Raw genomic sequence first — 25,857 nt, 5'->3', positions numbered from 1 at the left:
ATTTTTAGGATAGCGATATATATATATATATATATATATATTTTTCAACTATATAAAAACTACAATAAATATGTTCACAGTACATATAGTTTGATGTCTACGGGTTAACGGCTGTTACTTCCATTTGGTCATACAATAAAAAAGTCTCTTCCGTCTGATACAGTTTAAGAGTGAATGATTTTGACACAAAAGCCGACAATTGTATGGTTCAAATTTTTATATATATATATAATAATTGCTATTTACAATTTAAAGTTAACATTGAACAGAAAAATGCGTCGGAAATATCGATACAAAATATTTTAAGATTATATATAAAATGGTAACAAATTATTAATTTCTTGTGACAATAATTTTTAAGCCTATATAACCATACATTGTCTGCGTACAGATATTGAAGAAATTAAATCCTAAGCCTTCGAGGGTTTTACAACGTACATTTGAATTCATACTGGTCCGGCCAGTCTAATTAAGTAAATATTATACACATAAAAACTATATAATACATTAATGCAGTTATATTACAATTCATACATTTTAAATATACACTGAACGAGGATTTATCGTATATTAAATTTTTTTTTTTTTAGTTTTTTTTTCATTCGCGTGAAAAATAATAACTAAGAATGATTGCTAAAAAAAAGTTCTAAGCGCATAATGCCAGCCTGGTCTAAATATTTCTTTATTAGGTACTAATAAACTTTTATTTCCGTTAATAATACACTAGTACAGAAATGAAATTATTAAAATTAAACCTATAAAACATGCACATGGCACGTTGAACATGTACATGTGCATGAAGATCAAGAGAATGTGATTGACAAAAGTTCACCATCTATTTTTATTATCATTATTCTAATCAACTAAAATTAAACGGGCTGGCATTCGCTATGTAAAACATTTTACATGTATTAACTATGTCACAGCCACTTAAATTATTTTTAATGAAGCTTGCTTTACACTAAAATGGACCATATTCCTCGGGGATTAGCGTTTAAAATAGAATTTAAGGAATCCACGAACATCAATTGATTACTTGCAATGTTTTGTCGACTACATATCCAAAGTATTAGTGACTAAATCTAGAAACAAACTATTCTTATATTATACGTTTATTATATCACGACAGGAAGGTCTGTCTTCACCGCTTTATTTGGCTTTTAAGAAAACCCTGACGACAGGACCGAAGCAAATTCTTTATATAAGAGAATTTTTGACATTATAACTGTTAGATTAACAAATTTAATGATCTGTTTCTAGGTTTAGTTTTACAAATTTACATCAAGTATCTTCACAAAGATATTACACATAGATTTTTTATACTGACTCGGCAGAGTCATCGTCAAATTTGGGTGATCTTTTGTAGTTTAGTACCGTTGACACTCAATGATCCTGTAAATGCTTCCTAATAGAGTTTGAAGCACTTTCAAATATCTTCAGAAGTTTGTGTTGTACAACACAAGGACTTTAAAGTATAGTTTAGGTATTTGACAGTTTTATTTATTATTTAATCAGAAAAAGAACAGCTTATATTTAATAAGTTTTCATATAATGATTACTACACTCAAAATCCACTTGTAATATATAAAAAGACGAAATGATTCCAATCTGTTTATATTTGTTTATAACAATCAGAAATTTATAATTTAAACAATCCACACCACTATGTCCAATACAGAGCACAATAAAGTTTCTACGATTCAATCGAATCGATGGCTTGTGTCTGTAGTTACAGTTTTCGCTAGAACACCAGAACGGGTAACGAGGAGGCGTCAACATTAGTCGGTACTAAATACATATTGGGTTGCAAGTCGGTGGGTGAAACGTCGTCGACCGGCCGCTCGGCACCGTCGGCGTCTCGTAACGTCAGCGTGAGGTTGATGTCGGGACCACTACCACTAGCACTCTCGCCGCACTGCACACTCGCACACTTGGGACCGCAGGTGGACGGGCCCGGTTGTCACGTGACCTCCATGGGCAGCGTGTCGGCCGGCCGGCGCCGCACGCCGTTGGTGGGCCCGTCGTCGCCGTCGTCGGCCGCCAGCGCGGCCGCGGGCGCCGACGCGGGCGCCGTCGACGCCTCCACGATCTCGCTGCAATTAGACATTCTAGTTTACTGTCTGCATGTATCAGAACAAATATAAATAAAATTGGTCCGACTTAGTTGCGGTTTAGGTTCTTCTAGGTGATCTATACTATAAATTTTTGCTAAATTTTGAGACAATTACACTGCAGTTACCGAAATTTGTCGCTAAAACAAAAGAAACTTACGCGACGGGTGTCGGTCTCGGCTGGGCTATTAACCTCCCTTGCCTCGCTTTCAACTGTGCAGTCGTGAAGGCAATAGCTTGCACGTTCGCCGACAGCGCCTGCCCGCCGGGTCCCGATATAGCAATCTTCTGTCCTTTAGGCAACTGAACGTTCTTCTGCAGCAAATTCGCCACTACGGAGCTCGGAATAGACGCCGTTTTCGTCGGCGCTATCGTTATACTCGTCGAGGGCTCCGACGACGTTCTAGCCAATGGCGCCGTCACTTGTAACGTCCGATTTTTCAATTGAATCTGATGTCGCACGTGAGGGGCTCGCACGGCAGGTAACGCGGCGCGAACTATCTGCCGTCCGTCGAGACTGACGCTGACCCGGTGCGGTCTGGTCGCCGTCGCAACGTTCCCTTTCAGCGTGCCATCGAACACGACCTGCCGCTTCTTCGCATCGTTGAAGTCCAGCCTCGCCACCGACGCCTTGACCGGCGGCGGCTGACGAAGAACATTCACTAAATGAGGGCCTTTACCCAATTGCCCGCTTTTGATTTCGAAGAATTGAGCCACGGAACCCTGCGCGGCTTTTAGGAGAGCCGCCGCGGGGGGCTTCGCGTCGCCTAGGGTGGCCAGCGACACCACCGCCGGCAGCTGCGCCAGCGAGCGGTTCTGGGCCAGCAGCTGCGCCCGCTGCGAGTGCGAGAGCGGATGCGCATGGAGCACTTTGAGCTTGCTGGGGGTAACGTGGTGCATCTGCGGCGCGACCACCATGGAGGAGTGGTGGTGAAGCTGCAGCGGCTTGTGTCCCAGCGCGGCGGGCGCCAGCTGCACGAGCGGCGCGGACACGCGACGGGCGGCGCTGGCCACGCTGGCTACACTGGCCACGCTGGCCACATTGGCCACGCTGGCCACTTTACCAGCGCTGCCCGCTGTCACAACGTTTGCCACGCTCGCCACGGTCGCTGAGCCTGAAATAATATTATAGAATCCGTTGAAATGTGTATGCAGTACTCTGCACATTATACTCAATGTATTGTGCGTTGGTACGTTTTTTTATATAATAATCAATAATTAACTTAAACTTACCGATTTCCCTATGCTGAGCATTATGCATAGGTAAAGCGACAGCGGTGAAGGGTCCGTTCTGTAATAAACCGACGACTGTTCCTGCGCTGGAACATGCGCTTGTTGCTCCTTGGTTTTGCAGACGAACCTAGAAAAATTTAAACATTTTTAAAATTGTAATTTTCAATTGAGTTATGGGAATCTCCCAAAATATTTAAACTCAAATTTAAAATGCCACCTTCAAGCTGTCGGAGACAGCGACCGTGACTATTTGCGGCTGCGACGCCTCGGACGTGACGAGTGTGACGTCACCGCGTCGATGCGCTGACGTTATGATGTGCTTCTTTAGCGGGGAGTGCTTCGTCTGCACCGTTTTCAGTTGGACCCCGTGCGCGATCTGGACCTCCTCCGTGTCTTCCTTCCTCTTTCTCTCGACCTTAACCTGCGGCACCTCGTTGACCTCCTCGACGATGATCTTGGAGGTCGGCACCGGTGACTTCACGACTGGCTTTTTGACTTCCTTGGGCGTTTCGTCCGGCGGGACGACCCTCTCTATGTACACCGGCTCCCTACCCGGCCCGGTGACATGTACGACGCTCGAACCGAAATGTTCCGCCCGTCTTCTCCTCTGGCCAGAGCCGGCACGCCCTTCCGAGCTCTGGCCATGTAATAAAAAAGAATCCTTTCCATCTACGTCCTTCACTAGTTCGTCGAGTAGGTCGTCTGTGATCGCCATCTTTTTGTCGTCCTTGGTGAGGTCCACGTCCGCTAGCGCTTTGAGATCAGTTTCTGAGAGGATGCTCTCGACTTGTGCTTCGGTCAGGCCTGTGAAGTTCTCTGTAAGTAAATCGTCCCCGCTGATGTCGAGACTGCCGCTGTTGTCCATTTCCGGGTTGATGTCTCCGTAGAGGTCACCGAGAGTGAATTCAGTGGTGGTGAACGTGTCCAGTGACCCCGAGGGCGGCTCCAGCGTGAGCTCGACGGATATCGGTGTGTCGAAGCCGATTGGAAACTGATCGTCCGATGGTTTTTCTACGTAGGGTGGTGAGGGCGGCGGTGTTTTTGGTCGGAAGTGTAACCTGAAATGAATATTAGAATCATTTTAGTTTTTGAGTCAACAATGAAATGTACATAACATGTAATAAAAATAATAATTGTGACCTATTATATATTAACGCATTTTTATTTATTTATGTCCAAAAACGCATTGTTTAGTTGTCATGTTATGCATAATTTAAAATTTAATGAGCCACCCAGTTAAAGTTTATTCTTTAGTTAATTCCAAGATACGCGAGTATTAACACGCGTGTTAACAGTGCGAATTTCCTAATATTGGGCTGTTATTGAGGTTTAATAATTTTATTAACATGACCTGGAGCATTGATCCCAGGACCTCGAGTACTGCAGCCTTAGGTAAATGAAATCTAGTCTACCAAGTAGTAATATTATTCATTATATGCGGTCTCACCATTTCTTATTAACTTCATTGATGAACTTCTCAAACTCCTTCTCAACAGGCTGCAAACTTTCATCCGAGTCGTAACTACTATCACTGCAGCCGCTCCACGATCTCTTCCTGATAACCCTCTCCAGATTACCTCTTACAAAACTGTCTATAGTTCTCGCTCTATCACTAACACTATCAGTAACACTATCACTCAAGTCCGGTAACGGTTTCGAATCACTGTCCACATCCATTGGTTCTAGTTTCACGTCGTCGACGTCTAGTTTGACGTCATCAACGTCTATTTTTACATCCGTAACGTCTAGTTTCACGTCGCCCACGTCTAGTTTGACGTCGTCGACGTCCGTTTTGACGGGAACGGTCCATAGGTGAGGATTTTCGGCCAAATGTCGTCGGAACGCATGTCGCCAAGGGTACTTTCCTCCCGTGTGGTAGTCTCTCGTCATCTCCTTCGGAGTTCTGTGAGGTTTGGTTTCCAGGTCCACCTGTGAAGAACACAATACATTTAGAAGCATTTCTAACTTGCAGCCTAATATAATAACGTCATATTTGTTTTTATATTATTGTTATTTAGAAAGGTACTGTCGAGAATTTTGAAAATAAAATATTTTTTAGCTTTAATCTTCTGAAACTATAATTTTCCCTTTCGACCCAGCTAGGCACAAGTTGCATATACAAGTGTGTGCATGCATGTGACTGCGTGCTCCTCGTCTCCTCACCTCCTCGTCGCGGCGCTCGCGCTCGTCGCTGGCGCGCGCGTGGCGGAAGGTGAGGCGCGGCCACAGCGAGTCGAGCGGCGAGGCGCGGCGGTCGAGCAGCACGCGCCCGCCGCGCCCCACTCGGCGCCGCGCGAAGCCCACGCACTGCGGGTACGGCCGCGTCACCGACGTCAGCGTGAACCTGCACGGGTACGATTAAAGATTATATATTTCAATTGATAATTCAATGGTTCGAGATGTTGAGGATACTATTTCTGAAAACTGTCTAAGCTTACAAGTATACTATATACAATCATGATTGGTTCATATCATGTCACATCAATCGAATAAAAATCATGAATACGAACCGAAGTAAGCAATATTTTCGTTATAAGTAGTGTTTATTTATTCTCACCTAGCCCTCTCGTCCAGTTCATGCTCAAACATTCCGTCCTTGGAAGGGTTGTCCGGGTCCAATGGGTCCCCGTACAATGTCGCTGTAGGCTGGAAATAGATAAAATGAAATTAAATTCAACCTTTTACAAACAAATTGTTGTATTTTTGACTATATATGTGGCTACTTCAAATAAATAAGTATTGTATATTCGAATGGTAGGAGGAGTGAAGATAACGTAACCCTACAACGACTTTATTACATTACACCATATTTTTTTCACGATTCTTCACAATATTTAATAACATAAGATTATTCTAGAACTCGACCAATGACGTCATGCCCATTCAAGGTCAAAGTATATATATTTATCTTTAATCCTCCTAACATTGGAATCGATTCTAAGTTAATTTTATTTTGAAGTGTATTGCCACACGTTTGACTATGCATGTGTGTCCCACCTGTTCAGCTTTATTTAAGTATTGGTTACTGCTAACAACTGAGATGAGATTGAGAATGGTGGGGAGGGGGGTCAATTTGTCTTGTAGCTGTTAGTTTAGATAGTGTTACTGTGTGTATGGAATATGTAATCTGTACTCCTTCGATTGGAATACTGTATAGAATATTAGAAGTCTCACCATTTCGTAGTAGCAGCCAGGCTTCCGACGGAAGGCGAACGGCCCGTCGTCCGGCGGAGCTGACTCCTCCTCCGAAGATGTACAAACGCCTGAATCTGAAAACGTCACAAGAATTTTATATTTTCATACATTCTTTTATAAAACTCTCTTAAATAAATATAAACAAAATGTACATTAAGATCATCTCAGTGAGCTTTTATTCATTAGTAATGATAGCATCAGTAAACATTATGTAATTAATAAATTTTACTTTGATATGTTTTACAATATTTTTATTTATACAATAATCGCACACCCCGAAGAAAAGTATTTTATTATCGGTGCAAAATTAAAATCACGTTTCAAGTATTTCTTTGTAATGCCTCGGTGGTCTAAGGGCTAGCTTATAAGTATAGGCCGCTGTAGTCTCCGCAAGCGAAACCCGGGTCGGCTAACGGAAAGCGGGCGGGTCCACAGTAGCAGCCGCGGGCTGCGCGGCGGCGCGTACTGACCTCTGTGCGGGTGCGCGGCGGGCGCGTGGTGGCGATGCTTCCGCCGCTTGTACGGTCGCTTCTCGCGCTGAAAGATTACGGTACAGTACAACACTGCTTACACACCAACCGACTTTACGTCTCCTATGCGATTAAACACTTCTCCTGCCCTCGTTTACGAGAACTATAACAGTGTCACGGTTTCATTTCCGTATGTTTACATTCATGTGAGCCAATTTTAAAAACTGTTACGGCGTCTCCTTTTGGACTTCGTTGATCACTGATGTTAATTTTTTTATAATCGTAACTATAGCGAGCTAAAACTTTGATATTGAAGATTGAAAACCTTAAGACTTGTTAAAGTAGCGCTATTGGAAGATGTAATGTTCCTATTGCTCGGCAGGTGGGCTCTATTCCCAAAGTGAGGGTACGATAGACATTATGTTCGACAAGAGTATCGCTTACCTGTCTCGGCTCGATGGGTGTGGAGGGCGCGCGTGGCGGGTAATGCTGAACGGTGTACTCGCGACGGAAGCTCGCCGTCGTTATCGGCACGGCGGTGTACTGCGGCCTGGATGTATAAATAATTTAAATTTAATTGTATTCAATATAAATTGTCATTCCTTAATTCACAATGTAAATTGGATTAGACGTTTTTTAGCAAAATTACTTATTGACTGTAAAACTTCACTGAGTATGAATTATATTTGGAAGTCCTCGAGGAATGGGAGTATAAGGGTACTTCGGCATCTACCAAAAGTTAAAATTGTGATAGAGATAATTATGGAAATACTTTTGCATCACAAATAATGATGGAAACGGGAAATGTCTTGGTTAGGTTAAATAGCAAGCGGTCGGCGTGGCGCGCACCTGGGCGGCGGGTCGGGCAGCAGCTGGTTGGCGAAGTCCCCGGCGGCGTAGCGGCGCTCGGCCAGCAGCGCCGTGAGCCGCACCAGCTCGCGCTTGGCGCGCTCCCGCCGCGCCACGAGCTCCAGCAGCGTCAGCGCGCGCGCCAGGTCGCGCCGGAGCTTCAGCATCTTCTCGTACGAGCTCTCGTCGTTTTTCCTGGACGAGTTGTCAATTATAATATTTATACTCGGATATTAGATCGAAAACCATGTCTTTAATGGAGGGATTATAACGCTCTTTTAGCGTTCTCTCCATTACACTTACAGAGGTTCAGAGAAAGTATCATTCAACGAATATACCTAATTAATCCTAATTTTATCTGTATGGACGCATCATGAACAAAATTTGCTGAACTTCGGCAAAACTTGCTAGATGGTATTAGATCAACATTCTCTGTCTGGTGACTTCTTAGCCGAATTCGGACCACAATGGTCCACAACAAAAGACGAAGATATGCACAAGCTAACTCTCTTATCTCTCTCGAAATTTCTTAGGCTAACCAACCCTCACTTTCACAACCTAAGAGACTTTACTCGACTACTTACTTATCGGGTGAAAATAATTTCTTACGTTGAAACTCAATCAAAATTTGATTGATTCTACTACATACTTAATAATTAAAATACTCCATATATTTGCTTCATCGACCAAACTGTCGGATACAATAAACCTATACGATTTTGGGTCTAACCTGTTCTTCCTCGTCTGCATCTTCTCCGTGCGACGTCGGAACGCAAGGTACGGGTTGTTCGTGGACTGACCGGGCCGACTCTCCGTCTTCACTGACAGGACTAGCGGATGTTGCTGGAAGGTTACCTTTGATAACTATAATTGAATCAATCCATATCATGCAGATAGCAAATTTAAAAAAAAATACATAGTTTGTAAATTTTGCACTAGACTCGGCTTTTTATTGACATACAATTAGAGAAATTTAAATAGTGAGATATTACTTTCGTCAGACAAATAAGAAAACAAGGAAGGAACTGAAATATTCCTTTTTTTTAAATGATTTCGGTGCATTTTATCTGTGAAGTTTTCTAAAGAATCGGACGTTTTTTTGGCGACTAATAAGCGATGTAATTCTCGAAATGAATTTATGTGATTGTAATTATAGATTTTAAAATAGCCGTAAGTCCAGCGATACTACGATGAAAGGTTCGTGTTTCAACTTACAGTGGTTAGCCGTTTGTTGAGCCAGTAGTCGTAGACTGCTATGACAAGGTCGTCGTGTCTCTCCAGAAGTAACTTCGCCTCGTTCAACGTCACCACCGTCTGCCCCGAGCTTCTCTCCAGTTTATCCATCATTTGTTCGAACTTCAACTCTGCGAAGGACAACGGATTCATAAGAACAGCTCGAATAACTTTACATAGTATCTATCGTTATTATCATGTTTCTCCATGATTTTTATAAACAAACAAATTTATACGTAAAAATTAAAACATACGACAACATACAATGCCCTGAACGAATTAATTAATTGATTTAACTTGATGGTAGGGTTTTGTGCAAGCCCGTCTAGGTAGGTACCAGGCACTCATCAGATATTCCACTGCCGGACAGCAGTACTCAGTATTGTTGTGTTCCGGTTTGAAGGGTGAGTTAAGTCACAAGGGACATAACATCTTAGTTCCCAAGGTTGGTGTCGCATTGCTGATGTAAGGAATGGTTAATATTTCTTACAAAAACATAAAGGCATTTCTCTGTAGTAAACAATATATTCATTTATAAAATATTCTACATAGTTCACCTTTGAAATACAATCTAAATTGTGTTATAAGCTAAAGATTTATTTTACTTTATTATATGCTTTACATTATTTAATATTAAAAAGGAATAGTTATGTCTGATACTATAACAAATTAATTGTTCTGGTGTTAATAGAATGACTTTCGAAAAAGTGGATTTGAGCATCCGAGAATCCAAAACTAAATCATTTACACGATGCGTATAAGAGTATGTATTTACTTGAAAATAAATTATATTCCAGGATATTGATATATTACAGGAAAATTGTAAGGATCCTCATCCTTATCCTTATACATGGTTATCTAGCCGGATATCAGGCATTGAAAAAAATATAAATTCATTTTCTATATAAATTACAATATAAATCTTCTGTACGTGTAACTTAGTTCCGCCTAAACGGTGTGACAGATTTTGATGTATGTTTGTATTCGCTTGGCTCCCTGAAAGGTTTAGATTGAAGCCGGTAGTTGGAGCTGCGTTCGGAAACTATGTATAACTTTTATCTTACTCGTAATTCGTATGTGGCCACTTGAATAAAGTGTATGTATTATTGATTTATTGAATAATAAATAATCATTTACAATACAATATATACCATTCATTTATTGAAAAATTCACCATCAACACCAACACCATCGAGTTATCACTGAGAAATTAAAATTAATAACTGACGTGGGTAACATTCAAAGTGATACGTCTTTAAAGTTGTAAACAACATTATACTAATACGTTTTCAAACATAAAATAAATAGAATACATAAAATTTAAATAAAAACAATGTAGAAAACGACTTCTTTCAAACAACCTTTGGTTATAGGTCAGGTCACATAAATTAAATAAATATGTATATACATACATTTTGAGATACGTGGGAAACTGAGCGGCTCACCTGTTAGCTCAGGACGCCTCTGCTGTTTGAGCCACCTCTCATCCTCCGAGTCGATGTCGTACTCCGGCGCTTCTTGTTCCTCCCACAGCGCTGTAATTTCATAAGAGCACAAATAAATTTCCATATAAACTCATTGAGACATTATTTACACGTGGATAGTAAGTATTCAGTTGGTATTCTATGTATTTGGGCCCTTAGTTAGTGGACTGACATTCCGTATTATTCGTTATTCAATTATTAATTTTATTTTGTGTATAATGTCGTTTATCTGTATTAATACTATAAGTGTGAAAGTAACTGTCTGTCTGTTGATCTTTCACAACCAAAAAACTGAACCGATTTTTTTTAAATTTGGTATGTATCAAGTTTGAACTCCTAAGAAGGATATATGCAACGACGAAACCCTACATCCCCAACCACTTCATCCCCACTGTCGTAGTCATAGATCGGACGGCAATCTAACAGTACTGGAGAGTTTAAGCACAAGATCAACGGCTGAACGTACTCTCCGAGCAACCACGAGAAAATCTCTATAGAAAAAGCCAACCTCGCGATCTGACCAAAGGATGAGCATATACCTACACAATAATACAACGCTACCGTAAATACTCCACTCGTACTTTGTCAAAAGTTCTATTAAATTATAAATGTACAAAACGTTAGTTCCACAGGAAACGTTCGAGTATTATCCTTATTATAAGCTTCCTTTATAAATGAAAACAATATAAATTCTCATATCCTGTTTTGCTCGTATTATTTTATAATAAATGTTTGAACGTGACTCGACTTCACGACCGTTACGATCTTATTATAAAATTTTAGGATTATGATTTAGCTCGTACTATTGTTAAACGACTTCAAGAAAGTTTCACGACTTGTGTATATTTTATGGGATATCTGTATATATTTGTGTCTATGTAGATTGATTATATATTGTAGGAAGCGCAGCATATATAAGGCGTCGACGAGATGAGTTCGGGGGGCCCCACCGACTACGTTCTAAGCCGAGGTGCGATCTCATAGGAGACACTCTGAGGACGAACGTTACTGTCGAGCTCGAAAGGGCTCAAATTTCAAGGCTGAGTCTAGTACTCGCCCCAACGTCCGGACGCGGTAAAGGCCAATAAGGCCAACAGCACTACATAACTCAGGAAAAAAAAGGCGTTTGGGATGCAATCGTTCGTCAGTCATTGGACGATTAACTTGAATATCAATCGTAACGATTATTATTATTATTCTACCTAAACTGTTTTGTTAAAGTTAATCACATAATAAATGACAAGTTGTTTTATTTTGCAACTGAAAAAAATATTAAACCAATATACATAAAACTTATATCGGAAGACGCGACACGTTTCGGAGGTTTTAGTATTAAATTAGGAGCCGCGCTTTGCCAGATTCACCCGCTTTAAATTAAGAATTGACGTGACAAGCGTCAATTTCATGTTCGTATTAAATAGTTTACTATGTATGGATTAATTTTATCAAAATACTTTATACGTGTTTATCAACAATTCTCGAACAAGTAGCTGCAGGTTTGACACAAAAGTATTTGTAACTAAGAAGCTATTTTTAAATAAATAACCCAAGGGTTTTCCGCTGTCGCATTTAAATTTGACAACAAATTCCATCCCTTACCTGAAACATGGGTGGAACCCAAAGGGATTCGTGCCATGTTTTATTTAAACGGCGCCGTCTCATTTGTTTAATGCATTCAAAACCCTATCCTTATTTTACGTACAGACTATAACAGTTTTAAACAAAAACAAAATAAACTTTAACAGGAAAAATATGAATCGATTTAAAATAATCGCAAAAGAAAAAACGTAGTGAGCTGAACGGTAAGCAAAAGTTTAACTATTCGACGATAGATGGCGTTACACGTTCACTTATGTTACCGTAATATAATATGACGTTAAAAGGAAATTTCCGGGAGGTGAGACTACGTTGAACTGGTTTAATTTAATTTAATCGTAAATCCGTAATAGCTGTATACATTTCCGACGAAACAACTTATACAGAAATACTATAATTAAGTTCACAATTACATTTATTTTTCATTTCTTTTTTTTTATTTAGGAAGGCAAAGTCCTAAACGTCGTATACATATATATAAATCGATACTAAGAGACTATAAAGAACTCCTCAATACATCTTTCGTGCGAGTTAAACTGGTACACTCGTAATTCAAACCACAGCCGAGCAAAACAAATTTGAATGGGACCCAAAACGAATTAATTTCTGTAACAAGAGGCCAAAACAGACAAAAAGTCAATGTAACGATTAATTTAAGAGTACGATTAAATGTGCATATGAACACAAAATTCATTCCAATCATCTAATAGACGACGCGAGGTTTTGCTCGTAATGCATAACCGAAAACAAAATAACTATCAAAGAAAAAATGTTAAAAAGTTATAATATATTTTCAATTATAAAAATAACTCTGTCTGTAACGCTTTCGCGACAAAACCACTGATTCGATTTTGATAAAATTTGGTATAAAGCAGGCTTGAAACCCCAAGGGAGGACATAGGCTACTTTTTTATACTTAACATCTAACGATCAACCCCTGAAACACGAGCGATGTCGCGGTTGACAACTAGTATTATAATATTTAAGTATCTGCGATTCGCAGTTATATCCGCGTTAAACAATCGTAAATTCCATATTCTTGCATTTAATAAGACGGACATATCTATATATAAACTTCTACACCGATCTTGATACACCGTTGATTTTATTCACAGGATACGCCACGTTGAAAGGGCGGAAGGGGTTACATACGCGCCCTATCAACGTAGTAATTTTTAATAAACTTACACGCGTGTGACACAGTACAGCGTAATTTCCATAGGTTTTTATCTTTAAACTGACTGTTGCTTTACCGTCACCGTCACCGGCATATGTCTTTTAAGTATACCATTAATAGTTTCAGCTCTAGAAGCAATGGAATAGACGGAAGAATGTCGATTATTACAAAATTAGAACCGTCGAAGCCAAATAATCACGAGATAATTTAATCAAATGTTGTTGACGCGGCAAGTTTTTAAATACTTCACATGTTGTCTTGTTGTAAGAGCCGAGATGGCCCAGTGGTTAGAACGCGTGCATCTTAACCGATGATTTCATCTTCAATCCAGGAAAGCACCACTGAATTTTCAGGTGCTTAATTTGTGTTTATAATTCATCTCGTGCTCGGCGGTGAAGGAAAACATCGTGAGGAAACCTGCACGTGTCTTATTTCAACGAAATTCTGCCACATGTGTATTCCACCAATCCGCATTGGAGCAGCATGGTGGAATATGCTTCAAGCCTTCTCCTCAAAGGGAGAGAAGACCTTAGCCCAGCAGTGGGAAATTTACTGGCTGCTAATGTTATGTACGTATGTATGTTGTCTTGTTCTGGTTAGATGTAGATCATATATAAAATATATCACGGGATGCCGGGTTGGAACGAAGTTGCTTTCGCCTTATATTATGTACCAAATGCAAGTCAAAAACTATAAATAAATTAACAACATTTTAGAATATATAAATGACAAGGAACAGGGCAGGATCTACCACCAACTTTTTGGACTTCAGCCCAGGACCCGTGGATCAAGGGGCCCCCAGCGAAGTCAAGTCAAAGTCAAAAATAGACGATAATGCGAAAAAATTAGCTAATTTTATTAAATTAAATAGATCGTATGGTTTGCAGCCCCGCGAATCCTGCAATTAATCAAGCCCATTCCATTCATTTAATTCAAGTCTGAGTTCAGGTGTGTTTTAGTTGAGCCCCAAAGTAGTATTAGCCCAGGGACCTGAACTCACGGTCCGGCCCTGACAAGGAATAAAATTGTTATTGAATAACAAAAAAAAAGTTTTAAATAATAATACATGAAACCGTATAGGTACAATAGAAAGAGACGCAGAGAAAGACAGAGAGGGATAGGTTGCATGGAGTGGGAGCTAACAGACTACTGTGAGCCGCGTAAAAAAACTTCGTTCCAACGATATCTGCCAGCAGAGAGAACAGTCCAGATGATATCATATCATATAAAAAGACCTTCCGTAGACAATCGCCATGTACTATTAATGATACATATATATATATACTATACATAACGTATGACGAGTTACGTTATAAATATAAACGTCAACCACAATAGCTGTGCGAAGGCCGCGTGTAATCCTATTACTGGTGCATAGAATCGTTGAATTTATTCGAGACGATATTTCTTGCATACAGTGTTCGAAGTATATCAATTATTTCATATATTTTGAATCGAACATGAATCCTGATTTTCGTAAGAGGTATGTAGTAGTAGGTGGTCATTTGGAATATATCTCCCTTAAACAAATATGTAAATGTTTTTTAGTTATTTTAATTTTTTGAGTCAAAAAATAATCACTTCGTTAAAAAAAAAAACAAAGAAAAATATAGACCTAAGTATGTTTATTAAAATGTTGGCTTATGAAACGGATAGAACTGACAATATTATTCATTCGCATATTGTTAAACAGGGTTTCCCACTAAAGAGGCATAATATTAAAAAAGTAGCTACTAAAAACAAAAAAATAAAATCTTATATATAATAATAATCTGAAAAAAATCAGTAATCTTTCTCATATTGTTCTTAAGTCTGTGGTACTTCTGTCCAGGCAATACGCAAGTGTAATGCGTCTAAATTGAATAAAGACTGACTTTGTTGCTATCATAAGAGCATGCTATTTGAAAATATATAATATCTATATGTTCATTTTTCTGTCCGAACCCACATGTCTGTAGTCGTGGGACGCTTATTATATAAGAATTACCACATATAATTATGTAACTCATACTGACGCAGTCATAAAATATATAAAGAGCTTATTTCGATTTTCACATAGGAAATGCTAAGATCTTGGCGTGTTCCCAGTTTTTATTGAAAGCGCCGCTGTAACGGAAGGATGTTAGCTCGAGCGGCGGTTAAGGTTCTTCATACTGTGTGCGTTTCAGCGGTTCATTATAAAGTTAAATTAAAACTATTTATTATTTAGAAATTACTATGTTATAAAAATATATTTTAACAAGCATTTTTTTTTATTTCACCCATTAATTAGTATGTATTCGTCAATTTATGCGAAAAAAAATATTAATCCAATTTCATCCTCACGGACGTGTTAGTCTTGCACACACTAGGTGTGTCACACACACACACTAATGTCAATATAATCTAGTTGTTTTTAAATATATATATATATTTAACATAAAACAAACCTCTTAGGGAATAATTTGGTAATATTTTTAATATAATAAATTATTATTATGTAATATCATGCTTTGTATAAAAAAACAAAAGCAGCAACGAATATTTTGTAATTTTTCGTGTTTGCATTTATAATAAATTACAAAGTGTATATTTCTGACGATTTTATTATTTTGAATAGTATAACTAGTTGACACGCGAGGTTTCATACGCGTTAAACGTTTCTGCTCCGTCTCCATGGAGAAATAACTTGATGTCAAATAGCCGAAATCTTTCCTTAATAACTTGGCTACAAAACGTAAAGATTTGATAGCTATTTCCAGGGATTAGTGCGTTAGAACGAAAAATCAAGCAAACACTTGAGCCTTTATATTAGCATAGATAGGTATACGTTTTTTTCGGTAATACGGCGTTAGTTTCCTTGATTTTTATGTAATATTTATTTAAGTGCAAGTAGTATATATATACGTATATATTGTAAATATATATAACATTTACAATTATATATATTAGAACCTCGATAAGATAAAGACCAAGGGAAACGTTAAATAATTTAAGTTATTGATATGATGTAATGTAAAAAAACTAGAATCCCTGAAGGTAAAAATATGAAGTCACGTGAGTATTATATTTGTAAATAAATATTTAATGTAATTAATTAATCTCCATAGTTATATTATTACTTTAATTTTTAACGTGTTCCTCGCATGCAAAAAATATTTTTTAACAAAACCAAATGTATTAAAATCGTTAAACTGCATACTATTTCGACATCGATACTCTGTCAACGCTCATTGAACAAAAGTTTAAAAAGAACAAAAAAAACGCTTGCGTTAAAACCGCAGTCAGTGTGTTAACACATAACTATAAATTCATTACAACATTCCGCGCTGCGTCTACGTACAAGAAATAAAACGTAACTATTCGTTACTATTGCTTGATATAAATTTAATTGAAATTAATCCCTAAACGAACGGTACTAAGTTCAAATTACTCCAACAGTAATTATTCAGTATTGATTTATTGTGGTATTCCAAGGGACAAGAACGCGAAACTCAAACGACAGATACGTAATTAAAGTTGTCGCTGATGGATAAAGAAATACCACGGAACCGCTTTAAATTTATACATTTCAAACGTTCCATTGTTTCGTACAACGCTTTGGTATGTTTCGACTTTTGTTTGTACAATTCATTTAACTCTTTATTATACATTAAAAAAATCCGTAAGAGTACTTAACATAGACGGCAAGCGATATCTTTTTAAAGAATTCTTCGTCAACCAAGAAAGAAACAAGCACACAAATAAAGAAGATGTAGATAATTTTATACGATATTAGGTCTCGCCTGTAGCTTTGCTCGTGTTCTAGGGGTTCGTCGTCAGGTGTTAGGTATAAAAAGAGGCCTATGTCCATGTATATATATTCTTGGAAATTAAGCTTACTTTATACCAAAATTAATCAAATTCAGTTCAGTGATTTAACCGTGTAAGAGCGATAGACAGATAGAGTCACTTTCACACTTATAATATTAGTAGTAGATACATTGAAAACCAGGTCTGTCTTTTGTTTTGATATTTTTCGTCGATCAATATCAAAAGCTGTGTTATTTATAAGTAAGATATGTCAACATTACTAGTCTCGAATATCGTATTTATGATGTCAGAAGCCGTAGTCTTTGCGAATTATGTCAAGCATTTCTCGATAAACAATTTAAGTCAGGTCGAAACAGTTTATATTAATATAATATTAAGGTTAATTTAATAACAAAATTAATATTGACACATATTAACGGCCTAATTAAATTGTTTCCGCGACGGCTTCGCCCGCGTGTGAGGGGTGGGTTTGGGCTCCTGATACAGATTCTAGATACATTTTGCCGGGATAAAAAGTAACCTATATGCTATTCTAGAATATAATCTACCTCTGTGTTAAGTTTCATTGAGATCCGTTCATCCGTTCGGGCGTGATTAAGTAACATCCATCCATCCAAAGTTTCGCATTTATAATATTGGTAAGATTTCACTGGAGCTTGAATAATTCAACCGCTTCAAAGACGCATGTTCAACGAAGACGGAATCGATCCTGTCATCTTAGACTAGAACGCTCACGTTTTCTCATAAAGAAAAACCATTAAAATTTTATAGTATCTGAATTATGTAGGTATAGTACATTCGAAAGCTATAAAATTACCTTTAAAGTTAAGTACATCTTTTTTTTAAATGTTATATATATGTTAAACGAGCAGGAGGCTCACCTGATGGAAAGTGATTACCACCGCCCATGGACATCTGCAACACCAGGGGGGTTGCAGGTGCGTTGTCGGCCTTTTAGGAAGGAGTACGCTCTTTTTTTGAAGGTTTCCAAGTCGTATCGTATCTTATAATACTATTTGAAAACAATGTACCAAGTAAAAAAGAGAAAAAAAATAATTGATTATTATAAATAACAAACCGCCCTTGTGTGTCATTACTATTATATATAAAGCTATTTAGGCCTCGCACTGGTGTTTAATTGTTTTTTTTTAGGTATATGGTAGTCTGAGGTACCACACACTCATTAGATATTCTACCACCAAATAACAATACATAGTATTATTGTGTTCCGGTTTGAAGGGTCTCTGAGCCAGTGTAACGGCAGGCATAGGGCATAACATCTTAGCTTCTAAGGTTAGTGGCTTATTGGTGCGATTTAAGAATGAATAATATTTCTTACAGCGCCAATGTCTATGGGCGGCAGTGACCTCTTGCTAATATTATTTAAATGCGCACGGTTTCACCTTTATCATAGCAAAAATGACGTATTCCAATACATATACGAGTATTTTTTTTTAGCATTAGCAGCCCGTAAATGTCCCACTGCTGGGATAAAGGCCTCCTCTCCCTTTGAGGAGAAGGTTTGGAGCATATTCCATCACGCTGCTCCAATGCGGGTTGGCGGAATACACATGTGGCTGAATTTCGTTGAAACTAGACACATGCAGGTTTCCTCACGATGTTTTCCTTCACCGCCGAGCACGAGATGAATTATAAACACAAATTAAGCACATGAAATTTCAGTGGTGCCTGCCTTGGTTTGAACCCGAAATCATCGGTTAAGATGCACACGTTCTAGCCACTGGGCCATCTCGGCGCTCGGTACTTATACGAGTATACGTATATATAATCTCTTGCTATGTTAAAAAAATAATATAGTAATACCTACTCATAATAACTGAAGCCGATCTCCTAAAGAGCATTAAAAAAACATTTACGATCGTGGGGATATTTTTATAAAAGACACGTCACTAAATCTTATTTATCGACTATCGATATGCCTTTTAAAATGAATGAATCATATTGTTTAAGTATCACCTGAGCTACCTGTATGACTAATCTTGACTCACTATGGTATTATGAAGATTTATTATTTCATACTACGTTTGTATTCGACTTCGTCAGGGTACGACTATATATAAATAAATATATATTTTATGAAGTAAGTTAAACAAGCTATCTATATCCGATTTAATACGACGTCACAAACCGCACTTTAAAACTATAAAATCTGAAACGTGAAGATCTCTAAAAGACATTTATGCTAAGTAGGTAGTACTCTAGGTTATAAATTTTATGTATTTAATATTTATATCTTAATATTTTCCTAATTAATAAATTACACGCGTGTGAAACAGGGGCGAGTCGCTAGTAACTAATGAGATTAGTTTATGTATATCATATTAGTATTAGTACATAGATTGTACATCTAGTAAAAATTAACAGATTAATTTATCGAGATCACAAAGTTACAAAACCCTTACGCTCGGTTCGTGTTCCGTCCGCTGAACTAAATTGGAAAAAGATTGTAGCATCGAACACGGCCGAACGACCAAGCGAAGCGAAACCAGCCGGATCGAAGTATCTTCTATAATGCTTTACGGTCTACTGTCCGACCGAGGTTTTATTTAAAACTGGCTAATGACCGACACGTAATCTGGAAACTGTTGGAGGAGGCCTATACCCGCCAGGGACCTTAACAAATTCTAAATGTATGTAAAGGAAATAAAAGAGGCTTTATTATTATTTATTGTTAATGTCCAACATCCGTTGCAATACCTTAATACATTTTTATAGCAACTATCCAATAACCTGCATGTGTTTCATTCTCTCTTTTCTTCTCTAATTCTTTCTTTCATGATGAAAATCTACCACACGTGTCAAATCAAGTTCTAAAACCTCAACAAGAGGGGAGGTCTTTGGAGCAGTGGGATATATACAGGCTGTTACGTTTATGTCGTCTATTTATTTATTTATTTAATAATAATTTATTCCAACAGAAGTTCATATAATAATCAAAAAATATTACAGTTTGAGAGAAACACTAAAATACGAACTAAATTTTTTGTTTTACCTTGCGAGTATTTCAGCAATTAATATTTATTATTAATATATTCGAGAGAATTACTAACAAATTCATAATTGTTAGTAATTCGCTCGAATTGATCTATCCTTAGTTTCTGAACCTTTTACATAATATTTTTAACCAATCACAGAATGCGGCCAGTTTATAGTTTTCGTGAAACGCGAATATTTTGTAATTTGGATGTTTGTAACTTTTTCATGCTCGGCTCGTTAGCGACCGGATCGGTTTTTCAAGTAAAAAGTCATTCGGAAGTTCTAAGTCTTCATTAGCTGAAGCGATTATTTTTAAATTCTATAAACGGGTAACTCTTTCCATCCATTTGTTTAAAAAACTTAATTTAATACAATTTATAATTTTCTTTCTTAAACCAAAAAAAAAAGAAAAAGTATTTGGATTTAACCAGATTAGTTATATGTATATATGGACAGTAGCGCACTACAAAATAACTAAATCAAACGAGCCAACTTTATTATCTCGGTGTGCGTGACGGCTACGCTTGACACTCGCGAAACGTCATACAACTTTACTAGGGTGTGTGCGCTTAGTAGCCAACTGTTGGCCACTATTTTTTTTTTCGACGCGTAATCAAAGTAATTACCATTGATTACCATAAAATAATTAAACAACTATCTAATACAACAAATTCCTAATAAAGTAACAACGTTGCCGGATAGATTGAATTAATGAAACAGACACGTTCGGACCGAGTCGTTGGCGTCGATAGTATTAACAACTCGGTGTGGGAAAATAACACGATAGGTCGGCTCACGGAGCTGCGGTCAAGGGTATCATCCTCATCCTTGAGACACCTTATACTATCACAATTTGATCTCGATACCTTTGTGCACAGAAAGGGTTACTTGCCCTTTACATTTACACTTTTATACTGTTATTATAAAGGAGAAGAGGTTTGATTATAATTGTTCAAATCTAAAAATAATGGACAAAATTTAATCATTCTAGCGCCATTACAAGTAACATAGACTATATTTTATTTTGTAGCGGTGAAATTTCAGCCTGAACTAATGGTATTTGTAAAAGCAGAAGAAAAAGCGCTTACGAGCTGCTTTATGTGCGTATGTACATACGTCTGTATTTTTCAAAAAATGAAAAGTCATTTATAAAAATTAAGTCATACGCTTTGAATAGATATTACTCATATAACAAATGTATATTTGTGTAAATAATATACGAATATACGTCATCGATAGAACGGAAATTGAATATCATAATATTTACGCCTCCGTAACAAACAATATCAACTAATAAATACATTTTAGTGGCATCATAATAATAACCAATGAGTATACGAGTTTGAATGAAAACTAATAATACTTTGATGAAGATGCTGAGGCAACATGGATTAAAAATAATTTTAATTTATTACGTAAACTTTGATCGTATCATTTATGGCTTAGCATATTTGCTTCTCCTCTATCAGAGAGAGTTAGGATGCTGTATAGGGTATTTAAATGTTCTATAAATGGTCGCTGTACTTATAGTACCTATCTACTATATCTGTATATCTATATCTATATTACGGGAGCGACAAAGTCAATTAATGCCAAAACTTCGTCTAATAAAATAGTAAACAAAATACATTGCGAACTAAACAAAATCCTTTGAATTGTATCGATAAACGAATAACATTGTAAAATCCAACCGAAACTACCCGTCCCGACTTCGTTTCGAGTCTAATAACGACTAAAATTTTAACTTCAAAGAAAATTTATCAAACAAAGTTTCCTCACTCATTTCGCCAAAGTTAAAGCTTTCCAAAAATCCTTTAGCGAATGTCGAAGTGAAACTATCATCCCAATTTCAACTATCTAGACCAAGTCGTTAAGTCAGGATAAACGATTTTATTATTATATGATTTAATTAATTAAAATTAGTCGAATACAAAGGAAATTAGGCAAAGCTTATAGCCATTCCATTATAAGGTTGCCTGCCAATCGTGAAACTACGTTGTACTGTGTAATTAGCTCATTTACACTGTTCACGAGACCATTACGCCATAAATAATTATTGTTTAGTTTAATCTAAGAATCTTTGAGGAAGAACGACTGCAGTGTAATTTAATATATCAAATAGAAAATCCAGACATCAGAGATTATGATTTTCACAGTAAAATTTTGTACAAAAAAAAATATATAATTTTGTTTTCGAATCGAAAATCCATACAGAGTGAACGGAGCTTGATTAAAAATAAAAACCAACGCCAACCCGCCAAAGGGTTGCCGACTAGGGTTGTGGAGAACAGAAATTAATTTATTTAATTTATTTTCCGATGCGTATAGTTCGTGTCGTGTTAGACGGTAAAGGAAAACGTATTACAATTTTAATTTAATACATTGCTTAGTAGATAGTAGACAATATATTTTATAATGTAATTTGATATAGTATTTATTTATATATGTATGTGTATTAAATATGTATAATATGTAATGTCAATAATTGTCTATGTTATTTATAAGTTCGTTTTCTTTAGCGACGTTTAACTAAATTTGTAATTGAATCAACAAAAGTCGATACTAAACCCTTATTGATCGATCTTGCTGCCAGTCTCCTGATATGTAAGCTAGACACTAGAACACCGAGAGGGTTACATACTACATATGTTTTTAAATATTTCATCAAGATGTATACCGGGTAGCAAGTCTCGTTTTGTAAACAATATTAAAGCTAAAGCGTTTTAAAAAGACGTGTACCTTATCTCTCCGTCTATTTGTCGGTATGTTATGCATTAATACATTAAGATATATATCTTATCACATTCATAAATCGAACCAATTTCAAAATATGTTTGTCAAATCATTCCCCGATTCTTAGAATTGTAATCACGATACGATTATTTTTATAAACAATATCGAAACATTAAAATGTTTATAATGTTTTTGTTAACTGTATATGTAAATGTTCCATAGCTTGGCCTCATCACTCATATCTTCTCTCGATTGGAGCTTAATCCACAACGCTGCTCCAATACAGGTTGAAACAGACTCTCATCCGACCCATGCATGTTTCCTCACGATGGAGGATGAGACGAATTATAAATACAAATAATGCTCCTGAAAATTTAGTAGTGCTTGCCCGGCTTCGAACTCACATCTCACGGTTAACATTCATGTGGTCTATACCTACCTGGCTACCTGGAGGCAACCACTATACTTCTGGAGACTTTTTCGGTTATTCCTTCATCATAAATAAATTAAATAACAAAAAAAAAGAACCAAACATAACTTACAATTTAAACATTATAATAGAAAAAAAAAACGAACTTTCTATTTCGTCGCTAGTCGGCAGCCCTGCGTTATGGTTGGCTGAATATCAATTTGTACAGAGGGTTGATAGTTGCTACATTACAATTTCAACTTAAATACTTTGTAATAGGGTTTAATACAGTTTAATGTACATTAAGTAGATTACACAAGAGAATTTTATTTAGTGTCGTATGAATTTTGTGTAGTAAAAAGCTTCAAAGTATTTTTTAAGCTATATTTTTAAATAATCAAAGGTAAGTTTTTATTTCATACATTTGTATTTAAATGAGCTTTCAAAAACTGTTAAGCTTTCGCCGGTTTTAAGCAGAATTGTTTTATGTTGCCGTCTGATAAATTTGTAATAAAGTTGGTTGTGTTTAATTCTTTAAAGGCTGAAATTAAGGACAAAAAAATAAATATTCATTTTTTTTAAATTTAAAGTGGATATCGTTAAATGTACGGTCGTAGACTAGCGATTAGTTTTAACATGACGAAAGTAGGAGTTTAATATTTTCAGGGTTCATGTATTATGCGTTCATGTATTGTGCGTGTTCTCGTATGCACATTCATTATTATGTATGTATGTGATTTTTTATTCCAGGATAACTTTTAAACACCTCAACAAGGGAAGTATCATTAGAATCCTTACAATATCGTTAATGACAATGAATAAAACTTAACAGATTTGGATGTTTAGGGGTTTTTAGAATCCTTACATATTCCCGATTAAAACATTCTAAACAAAATATATTGTAGGGTAGGGTATGGTTTTTTATTTGCCCTCGTTCTCATAATCCGATGAGACCGCAAATCCGACACGACCGGTATTAGTTTAGCCGCAGGACTAAAGGCTTTTCTTGCTGTCCAAGGGTCTGTATGTACTTTCATCTCCCAGATTCCGAGCTGCTACTAAAATTGTTTCTACAGAAAAACTTAGTAACTAGCAAATAGCAAAAAACAAAGTCGCATTTTGTATTCAATGCGTTCACGCATAGTTCATCGAATCGAGTTGAAACTTTATACAGTTGCTGTTGGCACTGGCGTGAAGGTTTCTGGCATACAACCACAACATGCTAGATGGGTAACGAGCGAGTCGTATCGTATAATTGTGTACGAAATAGGTATGAAACGATAGGTATTAGAATCAAAACAAGTTTATTAATGTAGTCACTTAGAAACACTTGTAAATCGTCCAAAGCTATGACCGAAACAATCGGCACGATTTCCAATAATTACCCTTTTCTATTAAACAAAATTACGGTGCACCAATGCCATATATATGGCAATATATGCATAAGGGCGCCGTAAGAAAAATCAACCAATCCTTACATCGCGCCTGTAGTTACACTGGCTCACTCACCCTTCAAACCGGAACACAACAATACTAATTATTGCTGTTTGGATGGTTTTTGTATATATTACAGACGAGATGTCGCGGTTTGCGCTTCTTTATCGATATATTCTTGTACTGTCTAATATGTCTCATATATTAAAATTGTTTTCAATATAAGATTTTCTTGCATTGATCTCGTATTTTGTGAAAACTGAAATTAATCTTGTTCATTATCCCGATCAATATTTTTGGCTGTTAAGAAAATTCTTTTATAAACCGACCCTTGGTAATTCAATACACATACAAACATAGGTACTTAAATTACAAAAAAGGTTTCAATATAACATATCGAAACTCACCTAACAATTGTCTATTGCATTCTCTATATACAAACAAATAAAACTCAAGTGTTAATTTAAGTAACTGTGGCTTATTTTTATCATACTCTTTGTTTTGAACTAATGAAAAAAAAAATGTATTATTTGTATAGTATGAATATAACTTTACTATATCACTTAGGTATCCAAGACCCTATATAATAAACGAATAGTATCGTAACAAAAGTAACGAACCGCTGATGTCGTTTCTATAATTTATTTGAATCTCATAACGTCTTCGAAATTCACGAAGCGTTTTTTCTTAAGACACAATTCTACAATTCGTAAAAAAAAACAACAACAGACGCCCCATACATGTACAATATACTATATAATATATTTTATTATGAAAGCAATCTAGATCTGGCTTTCTGCCCGTTATAAGAACCGTTAAATTAACTCCCAACGATAAACTATAAAATCGTACTGCGAAGAAAATTCGTATCGCGAATTCGGCCAAATATCTAGACAAAAGGACGTCTAAAAATGCAGTTGTTTAAAACCTTGGGATCGTTTTGTAGATTCAATTAATACACTTTACAGTTACTAATTAATTTAAATATTTATTATATTATTATTAATTGTTGTTGTACATCGTTGTATCCCAATACTGGGCCTCACTTTCCTTTTAAATAATATTCCAAAACATTGCCCCAAAGCGGACTGGTCGATACATGTGGGAAATTTTTATTCAAAACATAAAGATTTCTTCAATATTT

General features: G+C 36.8%; 1 protein-coding gene across 4 annotated transcripts in view; it reads right to left on the bottom strand.

The window, feature by feature from the left end:
• The window catches only part of LOC125074398, a 114,324-nt gene that overhangs the window by 20,835 nt on the left and 67,632 nt on the right, over positions 1–25,857 (bottom strand). Inside the window, exons 3-16 of one of the 4 annotated variants that reach the window (XM_047685721.1) lie at positions 10,537–10,626; positions 9,074–9,222; positions 8,589–8,722; positions 7,859–8,053; positions 7,454–7,559; positions 7,010–7,076; positions 6,519–6,613; positions 5,902–5,990; positions 5,508–5,688; positions 4,792–5,273; positions 3,562–4,402; positions 3,345–3,471; positions 2,272–3,226; positions 1,566–2,093 (exon numbers count right to left, since the gene is read on the bottom strand). In XM_047685721.1, coding sequence (XP_047541677.1) covers positions 1,961–2,093; positions 2,272–3,226; positions 3,345–3,471; positions 3,562–4,402; positions 4,792–5,273; positions 5,508–5,688; positions 5,902–5,990; positions 6,519–6,613; positions 7,010–7,076; positions 7,454–7,559; positions 7,859–8,053; positions 8,589–8,722; positions 9,074–9,222; positions 10,537–10,626 — 3,644 coding nt within the window. In that variant the 3' untranslated portion in view covers positions 1,566–1,960. Of the gene's footprint in view, positions 1–1,565; positions 2,094–2,271; positions 3,227–3,344; positions 3,472–3,561; positions 4,403–4,791; positions 5,274–5,507; positions 5,689–5,901; positions 5,991–6,518; positions 6,614–7,009; positions 7,077–7,453; positions 7,560–7,858; positions 8,054–8,588; positions 8,723–9,073; positions 9,223–10,536; positions 10,627–25,857 lie in introns of those variants that run through there. The other 3 variants (XM_047685723.1, XM_047685725.1, XM_047685722.1) reach the window with 3 other exon arrangements.

Source organism: Vanessa atalanta, chromosome 27, assembly GCF_905147765.1.
Source record: "Vanessa atalanta chromosome 27, ilVanAtal1.2, whole genome shotgun sequence".
NCBI classification, from domain to species: domain Eukaryota; kingdom Metazoa; phylum Arthropoda; class Insecta; order Lepidoptera; family Nymphalidae; genus Vanessa; species Vanessa atalanta.
Note: the sequence above shows the minus strand (reverse complement) of the source record. Positions and strands in the feature narration are given on the sequence as shown.